We start from the raw sequence: 14,193 nt of genomic DNA, 5'->3' as shown, positions 1-14,193 counted from the left end.
AATGTGAAAAAAGTGGAATCACACATCTGTCTAGGATATTGGTTAAATATATTATGGTTCATCTATATGATAATACTATATAATAATAATATTATATAATAATAATATTATCTTAGGGAAGTATTTTTTAAAATTCTTAAGATGTTTCCAATATGAATATGACTCTGTATGAAATAAAAGACTGTATCTTAGAAGTAAAATTATGAATAATTTTTCTTGTCATCTTGACATGTTTTTCAATATTTTTCAGGTATTCTACAATGAACTTTTTTGTGCAAAAGATATATCTGAATAGCTAGGACATTTTTAAGTTTACTGTCAACTGCATTTATGTAAATGATCGTCTTTGAAATTGTTCAAATAATAGACTAAGTATAGCTTGACACCAATCTGTTGACTGAAGCTCGCACAGGACATTAAGAACTCAGTTGAATAATGAAGTCACTTAACATGTGACAGCCTCCATTTACATACTGAGAGCACATCAACATTTCCCAGATTCCCTTACTTTTGCAGATCACGCCATCACAACACTTATGAACAGCATATACTTGAGGAGTTTTAAAATTCACAGAGCGTCCAAAGAGCATTGCTTGGCTTCTAAATGAATTGGCATTTCATCATTCATCCATAGAAACTAGCCTCGCCTTTCTGGAACTGACCACAGCCTTACAATATACTTTGGATTTATCAAATCAGAAAATATTTAATTATTATCTTAAGATACATTTTTTTCTTGAACTTTTATCAGTTCTCTTTAAGTAGTCCTAATGTGAGAAAAAGATTTGGGCAAGTGAAAAACATAATACCAATACCAAAACCATTTGAAAATAGAATTTAATTTTGCATAAATTGCCTACAAAAAATATGCTCTATTTTATTATTATAATATAAAAAGGTCTTTAACCTTCAAGTGGATAGTTTAACAAGAGGACACTTAAAATTCCTTTTAAAACCTGAGATTCTGTGCTCCTAAAAGCCAAAATCAGTATAAAATATCATACTAGTACAATTGTTGACAAGATTTGAGACGTGCAAATGTTTAAGGAATCTCCTTTACTAGCAATATACCCATGCCATGAAGAACTGAATCACTTTATTTCATATACAGATTAATCATTATAAGATTAAATAAAAAGCTTGATAGGAGGAAAAAAAAAGAAAGGGAAAGAGACCTACATGAAAACCTAAAAGTACAGTAAATATGGCAGATGTAGATGAAAAACTTCAAATAGTAAAATATTTCTCAAAACATTAAGAATTCAGAGAATCCAGTTAATATCTGTTCTAAAGTAGCTTCATCTGGGTACATTTTAACGTTCAATATGGACATGAATAACAATAGTGTGTCCTAGACTGCAAAACTTAACAAGTAATTAAGTGTGAAATGCATTCCTAATCACAAATGTTACTCAAGCAACAGAAACTATGAATACCTCTCATTCTTTTCACGTGATTTCCCCAACCCCAAAACTATGAATACCTCTCATTCTTTTCATGTAATTTCCCCAACCCCAGCATTGTCACGGGACAGATGATGCGACAGATTTTTAAATGCGTAACCTTTTCATAAATGTTAAAATATGCACCTTAGAGTCAATGAAATATGGTATATTGCAGCACTTCTCCCATTGTGTAAATGATGAAAATAATAATGGCCAATTCTTATGAAAACTTGTGATATACCAGAAATTACGCTTTACATGTATTACATTATTTAATGTTCCAAACCATATAAATTTGATACTGCTGTCACACACTTATGGATGAGGAAATTGAATTAAGAGAGGTTAATTAATTTGCCCAGTGTCAGAGAGGCAGAATATGAAAGAGTTTAGATTTCACCCAGGTTTGTCTTCCTACAAAGTCCCACTTTTTTAACTCTATGCTATAGTATTTGCTTTTTAGTTTATTTATAATCTCTTGAGAGAAATTATTGCCATATTCCAGTGAACACAGCATCTGGTATTTAGTATACATTCAATTATCTATTGAATGCATAAAATTAAACAACAAATATATTTTTATAAAACATATGAAATTTAGAAGGCTGGAATCCAAAGATATCTTTAAAATATCTCAGTTAATTTTAGGAAAACGATATTTGTCATTGCCCAGTAGTGATGTAACCCTACTCATAATCAATATGTATATTTCTTTAAAATCTATAACCACAGTAAAAAAAAATTTTGGACATAGCCCTTTGAATAGTGATAATGATAGTTTACCATAGTAAAATTTATTTTTATTTTAATATTTAATTATTATGGGTACATATAGTTGTATATATTTATAAGGTATGTGTGATATTTTAGTACAGACATACAATGTGTAATGATCAAATCAGGGTAATTGGGGTATCCATCACTTCAAGCTTTTATCATTTCTTTGTGTTAGAAATATTCCAATTCTACTTTTTTAGTTATTTTTAAATATACATTATTGTTAACCATAGTAACCCTATACTGCTACCAAATACTAAATCTTATTCAATAATTTTTTGGACAGAAATACTAAGAGGAAATTTTTAAAATTCATTTTTGTAGACTTGTCAAATTGCGGATCTTGGAGTTAAGAGAAAATCACTTGAAAACTCTACCAAAGTAAGTGACTGTGTATTTTCTGAATTTTGAACTGTGATTTTTTTCACTAGTAAGAAAAATAACTACTTTTATTTTGTCTGTGTTTTGGCACTTTGAGTTAATTTATCTACACATTTTTCCTAAAGGCCAAAAAGTATGGTATACTGTAAAAGATTCATATTACATGAGAATGTATTCTGTTTTATAAAACTGTAATTACAGTAAAGGTGGAAAGAGTTCACTTAAGTTTCTTCTCATGGCTGAAGATACATGCCAGAAAAGTATTGCACTAAAACATATGAAATTGTCATTCTTATAGCTAAAAACAATAGTGTCACAAGGTTCAACCTAATAGGATGCTTAATTCTTCAAGTTAATTTATGGATTGTAGTGTATCTTTCAGTTTTTACATCAAGAATATGCCATAAATTTTTAGGAAAAAAGATTAAAATTTTTCAAGAGATCATAAAGTGGTTTAGGTAGAAGTTATATATTCTTGCAAATTGTTCATTTTTGCTAGTCTATCTAAAATTTGGCTTACATAAAAATATAGGATATATTTTAAAGTAAAAACTAATCCCTAAAATTTTATGCAATGTTTACCATAATAAAATGCTTTGTTTCACCCAGCTTTGCCTTATTCATGTGTAACAATAGAATTTTGTGTTTTAAAGAGTTAATTATTTTTGAAAGTCAAAATAGGTTTTTTACTCAATTAAATCAATATGACTTGTATATGTTATGATGAAAATATTTAAAGTACTATGTTGCTATTATCACCCTTCTGCAGTATTATAGAAAAATATTGAGTACAGTGACTAATTTTTTAAACATTTCAGTAGGACTTAGATTCATCTGCTGAACCAAAATGTAACCTTATTTTTTACCTATTAAATCCTTTTCCTAAGCAAACCGGATTGACTAATATTTCAACAACATACCTTCAAGTGCATTTTATGGATATTGTGTATTAAAATTGTCATTGCAATATAATGCCACAATTATGAAAATAACTTTCAATAATGATATGTATTTAATTTGAATATATACATAAAGATAAAACACCTACTTAATCCTCCATAAGAGAAGACAAGGAGAGAGCATAGAAATGAGGAAATGTCTGCATATTTCACCATCCTGCACTTTTGAATTATGCCTTTCTCTAAGCTGAAGCGTTGGGTATGGGACCTAACCCAAGGAACCCCTCCCAGGTTCCAGGCATAAACAGGTGGAAATATGGTTGAGGGTGTTAATCGTTCAAGTGGAAATTTCCTGCAAAAGCAGCTAGTGCCACTGAGTCCATCCCTCATGCTTTTGTCTGCCACATTTAAAGTAAGTGGAAACATAGCTAACTGGAAGCTAAACCAAGATAGAAAAGCAGTTGTCCCCTTCACCTAAATATATACATTTAGGTCAAGGAAAAAATATTGAGTATGCAGAGGAGAATCCTTTTCCCTCTGTTCTCAAATAATGGCTTTCATCTGAAGTACAAAATAAACCTGACATAGGTTGTTAGGTTTTTAAATATATATCTTTAAATATGAATCTTAAATATAAATTAAAACCTGATACAGATTGATAATATGGACTTTATATGAAATAGCTGTGTGAATAAATCAGAGTAATGAGGAACAATAATAACAACAATAATTGGTGCTGGGTTATTGTGCAGGCTTTGAGATTGTGGCCTAGTATTAAACAGAATTAAATTAAGTAGAATAATATGCATAAACCAATTTGGACATAGAAAAATGTTGTAAAGACATATTAGAACTGATGTTGGATCTCTTTGATAGACTCATACGCATATAACTTACATAGCTGTTACAGCTTTTACATTCTAAGAAACATTTTCAAAGTTACTTGCAATCTAGTGTGTTCATTTTATAACTCACAGGCCAAAATCTAAAGAACCAAATTCAGGCATAAAATATAGATAACTTTAGTTTTGGGTCTATAGAATGAGAATTGCAGGAAGAAATTCTTTGAATAAAAATAAACTTTGTTTTCAGTATGTATTATAGCTTTTGATCACCAGTCTATACCTCATGTAACTTAAAGCTACATGAGAGCATTATAGTATCCTTTATTTTGCACTCCCAATAAAAATAAAGGTAAAAACATAGTTTTAGGAAAAACAGTTTTAGTTTAACAATAACTATTCTGAAAAGAGATAACTCATGATTTCCTTAGGGATACAAACAAGATGTTGGATAGTTAGTTATTTTCTCTTCTTTTCATCTTTTAAGTTTATATGCTTAACAATCTGTGCAAAATGTGAATGTGTGCAAGAATTATAATATAACATACATTAAAATGTACATCCTTTAAGCAAACTGATGGAGGCACTTAGATGTATGCAAATTCTAGGATAATTTTTTCAGTTACAAAAACAAATTAGTATTATAAGTTTCCTTATAATGTTTATGATCATTCCTCTAGATACATCAAGGAATAATAAAATTAAGTCCTTTGGATATGCATTTGCCTAAAACTCATTGAAACAGTCAAGTCTTGATTATTTGTAATAATAGAAGACAGTGAACTTCTGAAAATAACTAGATTGCCAAAAGGAAAAATTTTTAGATTATGTGATACAGTTTTTTCTTACACAAGAATTATCTTCCTAATTGTGTTTTTTGAGGGATAGTCAGAAAATGTGTAGATGGTAGAGAGAATTCAAATGAATGTTAGATGTCAAGGGAAAACCAAGCCTTTGTTTGCTTATTTGTTTGCTTATTTATTCCTTACTTCATTTGTTTGTGTAAGAGTATCTCAGGGTTAGGAATTAAAGAGAAGCTAGATTCTCGGTGATGCTGTCTCAGGGTGTCTCATGAGGCTTGAATGGGCTAGAGTTTGCCTCAAATCTCACTCAAGTAGTGGTTGGCAAATGAGTTTCTCACTGATGATAGACTGGAAGCTTTCCATTCTTTTCCTATAGAAGCTGAAGTGTGCTTCTCTATAGGGCTACTCTCAATGTGGCTGCTTGCTCCCTTCTGAGCAAGTGATCTGAGAGAGAGAGTGTGCATCTAAGACAGAAGCCTTGGTCTTTTTATAATCTAATCTCAGAAGTGATATACTATGATGTCTACCATATGCTATTGATCACAGAGACCAAATCTGGACCATGTCTTCCAAAGTATGGAAGAAAACAACGTTAAGACTATAAATACCAGGAGACAGGAATTAATGGAGTCCATTGTAGAGGTTCCTGTCACAGGTCTGGTTCTCAGCATTGCTGGTCTAGAAATTCAATGCTGACATATACTAGATGCATCAGATGCAGATGGCCGACGCACACAATGTAAAATAGTCTCCCTTCTTCTTTATACCATTTCATTATTGTGTTTGATTTTCATCATAGCACTTACCGCTCTCTATATGATTTTGACTCTTTGTTTACTTGGAGATTATCTCCTCAAGACAGTATAAGCGCCATTAATGAAAAGTTATTTCCAGTCAGTCACTGCGGACTCTCCAGTGCCTTAAACATGGTAGACATTCCAAACCAGAATGCTGAGCTATGGATTCACAATGACAAGTATCTGTCATGTGACCTTGACACTTTGCATCACTTGATTATTTTTCTCCACAGAAAATTATATGGGAAGCCACACATTATAATCAGATTAGTCTTGGAGAGCAGCATGAAGTCAGACAAGGACAAATGACTGGGCTTTCTCAATAGCTGATAGCCCAGACTTGGATTTTATAAACCTACACATATTTTCTCTCTCTCTAGATGGTTTCAAGTTAGGCTTAATAGTTAAGACATGACAGGGAGAAAAATAACTTCATATAATTAATATTTATAACAACTAAATAAAATATAAAAATAGTATAACTTCTTTGCTTTTTATTAAAATGTGTTGCATTTCATCAAGAAACAAAATATATGTCAAGATAAAAAGGAAGGGATAAAAACAATTTTTTTAATGAAATTTAGAAATTTTTTCCACACAAGTAACATAACATCATATAAATTGTTGGTAATAATGGTGGGTTTTAGCTTTAAATAAAACTGTTCCATGTGTGTGAGAAGAATTTTTCTAATACCCTAAAGTTAAAATAAGGCCTCATTCATTAATAATTTATCAAGGCCATAACTAACTTTGTTTCAACTAGAGTTAAAATATATTATGTAAATGCATGTGTTAATTATGAAACTATGAAGTAATATGAAGAAAAAAAACATAAATTAAGGTAACATGAATATTTATGTCTCCTGATGCACAAGGCATGAAACATGATACCTCACTTTGCTGTCATATACACTGACTAAGAGAGGAATGTTTCAAATATATTCCAACAGAATTACCGGGGCAATATCAGTAAATATAGTAAAACCTGATGAACATATTCAAAATTGGGAAAGTGGATGGATTTGGTAGATGAAGAATGCTAAGAATTGTTGGAAGAAGTTATAAGTGGAAAGATAAATCTGAAGTAATGACAGTATCTCTTGGGTCAGTGACCCTTCTGAGAATCTGAAAAGAGCTATGGAATATAGAAAAGTATTAATTCTAAAACGCAAGTTGTATCTATTTCAGTATATGAATAACCTATTGTGAATATACATGTTCTTATTTTCACCTAGAAGTAGACTGTTTTGCCTTTTATGTAAAATAAGCCACATCAAAATACCTAGTATTGGCCAGGAGCAGTGGCTCACATCTGTAATCCCAGCACTTTGGGAGACCAAGGCAGGCGAGGTCAGGAGTTTGAGACCAGCCTGGCAAACATGGTGAAATCCCGTCTCTACTGAAAATACAAAGAGTAGCCAGGCATGGTGGCGTACACCTGTAACCCCAGCTACTCGGGAGGCTGAGGCAACTGAATTGCTTGAACCTGGGAGGTGGAGGTTGCAGAGATCATGCCACTGAACTCCAGCCTGGGCAAAAGAGTGAGACTCCATCTCAAAACAAAACAAACAAACAAAAAAATCTAGTATAGAGCACCAAAAAGAGGGCCCTCCTGATTTTAGGGATCAAATTTGTCAAATGGATAATTTTAATCATATAACCGTTTCTAGTATGTTCATTGAAGAAGATATTTTTAAGAAGAGAATATTTTATTGAGTAAATTTTATTTGGGGTTGTTAATAAGATTAGATTTCATTATCATCTGTGAAGTTTTTTAATTTCCCACAGTAGAAATTATTAAGGAATTATTTAAGAGAAAAATTTTCCCAAGTACAAGCATAAATGACACTTTTAAACTACTAAACTATGTATGCTAGATATCTCGTAAATGGTGTATCTGTTATTTATATGATTTTATCCCTTAGGCATCATTGCTTTTATTAAGTGATTTTGCCTCTGAAAATAAAGGTTCAGGAACTCTGTAGTACCACGTTTGTGAATACCCAAGGACGTGTACACAACACAAATATACTCACAGAAGATGCCAATACATTAAAACTTAACTGTACATACTCTTCCAAAAAGATTCACTTTAAATTACATATGTAAATTAAAACCAGCGCTACACCGACAGCTGCACACTGTTAAGGAAAGATATTAGATCATGAAAGTCGAAAAAGACTAAGGGACTATTACAGATTCAAGAAGACTAAAGAAACTAAAAGAAATGTCATTCTGAACTGGTTCTTTTGCTATAGAGGACATTTTTGAGACAACTGACAAAATTTGAGTTTGAAGATTAGGTGGTAGTAATGTATCTCTATTAATTTCCTGATTTGGTTGGTTGTATTTTGATTGTGTAGAATGTTTGTGTGTAGGAAACACCGAAGTATTTGGGAGGATGGGACACCAGATTAGCGGTTTACTCTCAAGTAATTCAGAAAAACATGATTTTTAGTTTTTAAACATTTTTGTAATCTTATAACTGTTTCAACAAAAAAGTCACTTTATTTTTTATTGTGTTCTTCAATTTCCTTTTTAATTTTTTTATCCTGGTAAGACTACTTAACATGAAATCTACCCTCTTAACAAACTTTTAAGCATACAATACAGTATTGTTAGCCATAGGCACAATGTTGAACAGCAGATGTCTGCAACTTGTTCATCTTGTATAACTGAAACTTTATACCATTTGAACAACTCCCCATTCCCTCCTCTCCTCAGCCCCTGGCAGCCATCATTTGATGCTGTTTCTGTGAGTCTGACCATTTGATACCTTGTGTAAGTGGAACATGCAGTATTTGTCCTTCTGTGACTAGCCTATGCCACTTAGCAGATTCACCCATGTTGTCACATATGGAAGATTTCCTTCTTTTTTAAGGTGGAATAATATTCCGCTATATACATACATACCACATTGTCTTTATTCGTTCATCTGTTGTTGGACATTTAAGTTGATTCCATATCTTGGCTACTGTGAATAATGGTGCAATGAACACGGGAGTGCAGACATCCCTTCAAGATCCTGGGGTCAGTTCCTTTGGATATACATTAAGAAGTGGGATTGCTGGATCATATGGTAGTTGGATTTTAAATTTTTTTAGGAAACTATTCACTATATTTTACCATACTGTTTTCCATAGGAGCTGTACCATTTTCCAATATAACAAAGGGAACATAAAAATGTGTTTTAGAAATATATTTTTAAAGATAAATTCCTTAAAAATAAAGATAAAAGCACTTTCAACACAGATAAAATTATTAACTGTATGAAATATTTGTCAATATATAGGTTAAGAGAAGAATTTGCACTTCCATACTAAAATGCTAAGGCCATGAGGCCTATAGTTCTTGCACTTTGGGAGGCCAAGGTGGGAGAATCGCTTGAGCCCAGGAGTTTGAGACCAGCCTAGGCAACAGAGTGAGGCCCTGTCTCTACAAAAATTTTAAAAAATTAGCTGGGATTGGTGGTGTGTGCCTGTATTCCCAGCTACAAGGGAGGCTGAAGTGGGAGGATCACTTGAGCAAAGGAGGTAGAGATTGCAGTGATCTCTGATCACGCCATTGCACTCCAGCCTGGGCAACAAAGTGAGACCCTCTCTCAAATAAATAAATAAAATGTTTAAATATGTGTAAACATCAGCATTTTAGAAGTAAAGGTTCTATGTATGTGAGTAATATATGCGCTGTGTTTTTTTTTCCCAACCTGAGTGGCAGTAAGTGCTACATATTTATAATTATCACTCAAATTTCTAAACTATTCATTTCCAAATACGATGTTTTTATTTTTCATATAAGTTCATTTATTCTTTTTTAATAAGATTACTCCAGGCCGGGCGCGGTGGCTCACACCTGTAATCCCAGCACTTTAGGAGGCCGAGGCGGGTGGATCACGAGGTCAGGAGATCGAGACCATCCTGGCTAACACGGTGAAACCCCGTCTCTGCAAAAAATACAAAAAATTAGCCGGGCGTGTTGGAGGGCGCCTGTAGTCCCAGCTACGCTGGAGGCTGAGGCAGGAGAATGGTGTGAACGCGGGAGGCGGAGCTTGCAGTGAGCAGAGATCGCGCCACTGCCCTCCAGCCTGGAAGACAGTGAGACTCCGTCTTAAAAAAAAAAAAAAAGATTACTCCATAGACAGGCTTATCTAAAATATAATAGATTTGCTATGTTTTCTTTTTTTAAAATTCTTCCTTCCTTTGTTATCTAGTTTACTACCAGTTATTATCAAAATAATGAAGAAAGCTCATAGATTAATATGTATTCTTAACTGGACAGGTGTGACTAAGTCATGTTTCCATTCTCATTTCAGTGTCCTGTTAATGAATTTATCTCACTTGGCATTATGCTACCCTACTAGCTATTTTAATGAAATACATCAATAGGTTCCTTAGTGCCATTGTAATGAAAATTCCATTGTCAGGGACAGCTTACAGAATGGCTTTTTGATGTTTCTATTAACTCTGTATTTGTAATTCTGTTTTGTAACTGTAATACATAACTGGATACTGTGTGATTGTGTAATCATATTACCTTACGCTTTTACCAATTTATATCAATTTACAAGGTACAGTGTTTTTGCTGAATCCATGGTACCATCCTCTTCAGGATTATCTTTATCAAAACCCCCAGTCTGACAAGCTAACTAACCAAGGGAAACCACATTAATGGCCTCTGCTTTTAGAGAATTGTACATAGAAACAGATATTTTCTTTACTTCTTCTCACTTGGTGCTATATTTTCAATTCAAATGAAATAAGTGGATAATTATGACATTCTATATTTGAAAGTATTCTATAAATTATAATGCATTATAACAAAGTGATTATTAGAGTCACTTCTAAAATATCAAACATATGCTTTCCATAGACTCACAAAGGAACACTGAGTTCTGCCTTGTGAACTAATTGTATTTCTTTTTAAACTTATACTCTCAACTCAAAATTAAGAATGATAATATTATGGTTAGCTTAGGATGTGTCGACAATCGGAGGAGCTTGGAAGAGGTCACAAAAGTCAAGTAACACCATGGTATTCAAATTGCTCTTTTCAGACTACTTCAAACAATAGCTACTCTGATCCCTGATGATTAGTTTACCAAAAGATAAAAACTGCCTGCAGTAACAGTGAGGCTGAAAGCACTCGGCTTCAGTTTTATAAGATCTCAGGGGCTTAGTCTCTAGTGGAACAATTAGCCCACACTCTTACTTCTGTTTCGCTGAGTAGAGCTGTAAAGTACTTGAGTGGGAATGCACTTTGCAGTCAAAAGGCCCTCGTTGCTTGTTTATGAGTTATTTACCTTCTTTGAATCTCAATGTCCTTATTTGTAAAGAGTGCTGGATACCATTACCTCTTTTAAGCTGGGAAATACATTTTGGTAAGAGTTGATGAAAATAAGGCTTATTATCAGTTAGACCCAGGAAAAATTTTAAATAAATTTAGTATACACTGGGACTTAGAAAATCTAGGTGTGTGCAAGAAAAGACTGACATGAGTTCTAGATATTTTTCATTTTATCTCATAAAAATATCTTTATCGTAAATGGAATAATGTTATTTTTAGTTTTTTATAATAAATTCTTAAAAATAATGTGTGATGCTAACGTGCCTTTCTTACTTCACCAGCAGTACTCTAATGAAAACTTACACAACTGATTTTCTGTCATTCTCAATAAAAAATATAGAAAATGTTTAACTAAATGATCTAATTATTAATTTTTAATGACTTTTTGCTTTTAAAATTGGTAGCTTCTTTAGGCAAATATTGAACTTAGCAATTAAAACACGTGATAGAAATTAACACTCAACAAGGTTTAGGAAAGGCATACATCCATTGTTTGTATCTTCATGTATCTTATAAATTCATTATTGTGGATTTTTGTTATATCCTTTATGGTCTCTAAATAAATGTAGTATCTTTCCTAACTGAATGTTCTGAAACATTATATTAATACTGACTTTTGTCTCAGTGTCTCAGGCCAGAAAATACACAAACAACCTAGTTAACAGATATATTCCTGTGGTCTCAGGTATTACCTCTGTGCTGATAACAGCAAACATTTATTTCCAACCTGAACTCTTTACCTGAATTCCAATTCCATATTCCAATAGCCAATCTCAAATGGACTATTCACCACGTGTTAACATGGAAATCATCCTCATTGCTCTTTTCCACCCACCACCCCATAACAAAACCAAACTTGGTTAAACTAAATCAAACATAAATCCTGTTTCTTATTATACACTGCCTAATGACAGCACTACCCACAGAATCACAGAAAGTAGAACTATCCATCTCATTTTCCTCTCCTACTAGCCCCAAATCACTAGCCATCAACTTATGTCACATCTGAGCATTCTTCCCTTCCCATGTTGTTGCCCTACTTGAGTTTCTTAATAACGCTTGCCTGTGCCTTCAACAATTCCTCCCCCTTCTCATCTCTACCATTGGAATACATCTTCCTTATTGCTGTCAGAGCTTTCTTATTAAAACATACCAAGGCCCATGTCAATTTGAAGGCGCGGAATGACTGCTCACAGCTTTCAGAAGACAAAATGTCAAGAATTGTCATAGCTTGAAGTCAACATTTCTGGCTTCATTGCCTCCCAACACTTTCACAATCTCATGAGGTTTCTGCTACATCCAATATACAATGCACCTTTGTATCTCTAAGCATCTTTCTTGAGACATTCCCTTTTCTGTCTGAAAAACTTCAAATTATCCCTTAACTTTCCCACCACTTTCACCATGAAATTAGCCATAGATTTTGCATTCTGAGTGGTAGCTTAGAAATTCTTCTTGAGTTTTTGCAAGGCAAAGTTTCCATGGGAATTTGGATCTAATTATAGTTTTACTCAGAAATATAATAAGCTTAATTCTGTGAGTTTTTTTTTGTTATCTTGAATATATTATCCGAAGCTTTAACTCCATGGTTCAACTGTCAAGGAAGCAACTGCTGAGCAGTGTGCTTTCCCTACCCAACTGCAGGTTTTGGAATGGCACAGTCTCCGCAACAGTGGACACATAACAGGTATTGAGGGACTGATTTTCACCAGGCTCTCTTCTATGATATTTTGGTAGGTGCAAAAAAAAAAAAATTAAAAACAACCCTGAATTTCATCAGATATATTTTATTATAGCATATTGAAAGATTTCCCTACCACCTATGCTTTGATTTTTACTTTTATAAAGGACCCTTCATGCGTAAACAACAAACTACCCCGTTATTTATAGTTGGTTCAATAAGACACACTAAAACCGCTGAAATGTATCTAACTCTCCATAGATTTTCTGCCTTCTTCAGGTCTCCTCTCTCGTCTCTACTCAAGTCAGGGTTATTTCAGGTCTTTCAATATGCAAAATACATCTTTAAAAAGCTTGCTTTTCTGTCGAACAGATGCAAGGGGGAATATTTCTAAATTGCTATAGTTTGCCACAGTTTCTGTGACATTTAAGATAAGTGGCTGAGCAATATTAAAAATAAAAATTCACATAAGAAATTAACTTCATGATATTAATTTCTTTAGATGCATATTTTATATTTTCTTTTGGTAGTATGAGGTTATAATTTGTCCTTTCATGGATTTTTAAAAAAATCATTTTCTTACCAAACTAATTTTTCCATTGTGTTTAGTTTTATATTATTTATATTGCATATACCCCAAACCTTTACCTAACTACTTTGCATTTCTATTCCTTTTGCTTTAAATTTAACCTTTTCCTGTAACTTTAATAGGACTCCTGTTCACATTTACTACTTAACAGCAATCTTTTCTAGTTATAAAATAAATGCACTATAATTTTATGAGCAAGATTAGAAATAAAATTAATTAGATTACAAAGCTATGAATCTTATCAAGCATTAGCTGTTTACATTTATGTTCATTCTAAAATGATGGGATAGAATATCCTACACTATCTGAATTGGTTAAAAAGTAGGAGCATTATTTAGGAAATGTTCAGTGGCACTGTAGATAAATGAATTATTTTGTATTTTAATTATAGTAAAATGTCATTAAGGCTATCTATTGGCTCTGGATTATACTGAAATACATCTAAAAAAAGCAAAAACTTCATTTTGCTTAAATGTTTCACTGAATTTTCAGAAGGAAATGGAACAGCATTTCTTATACTAAATATAATCTTAAAGAGCATCTTTTAAATTATTACTTCCATCTAAATGGATATACATTGTAAAATATAAAACACATTTTAAAATATATGCATTTTTAAATATATACTTTAGTTTT

General features: G+C 32.6%; 1 protein-coding gene across 2 annotated transcripts in view; it reads left to right on the top strand.

The window, feature by feature from the left end:
- LRRC7 (leucine rich repeat containing 7) overlaps positions 1-14,193 on the top strand; it is a 572,997-nt gene that overhangs the window by 269,211 nt on the left and 289,593 nt on the right. For both annotated transcript variants that reach the window (XM_054482958.2, XM_054482976.2), the window contains exon 7: positions 2,547-2,603. In XM_054482958.2, coding sequence (XP_054338933.1) covers positions 2,547-2,603 — 57 coding nt within the window. The remainder of the gene's footprint in view (positions 1-2,546; positions 2,604-14,193) is intronic.

The sequence above is a fragment of the Pongo pygmaeus genome, chromosome 1 (genome assembly GCF_028885625.2).
Source record: "Pongo pygmaeus isolate AG05252 chromosome 1, NHGRI_mPonPyg2-v2.0_pri, whole genome shotgun sequence".
In the NCBI taxonomy this organism is placed as follows: Eukaryota; Metazoa; Chordata; class Mammalia; order Primates; family Hominidae; genus Pongo; species Pongo pygmaeus.
The sequence above is the reverse complement of the archived record's forward strand: the minus strand, read 5'-3'. Positions and strand labels throughout refer to the sequence as shown.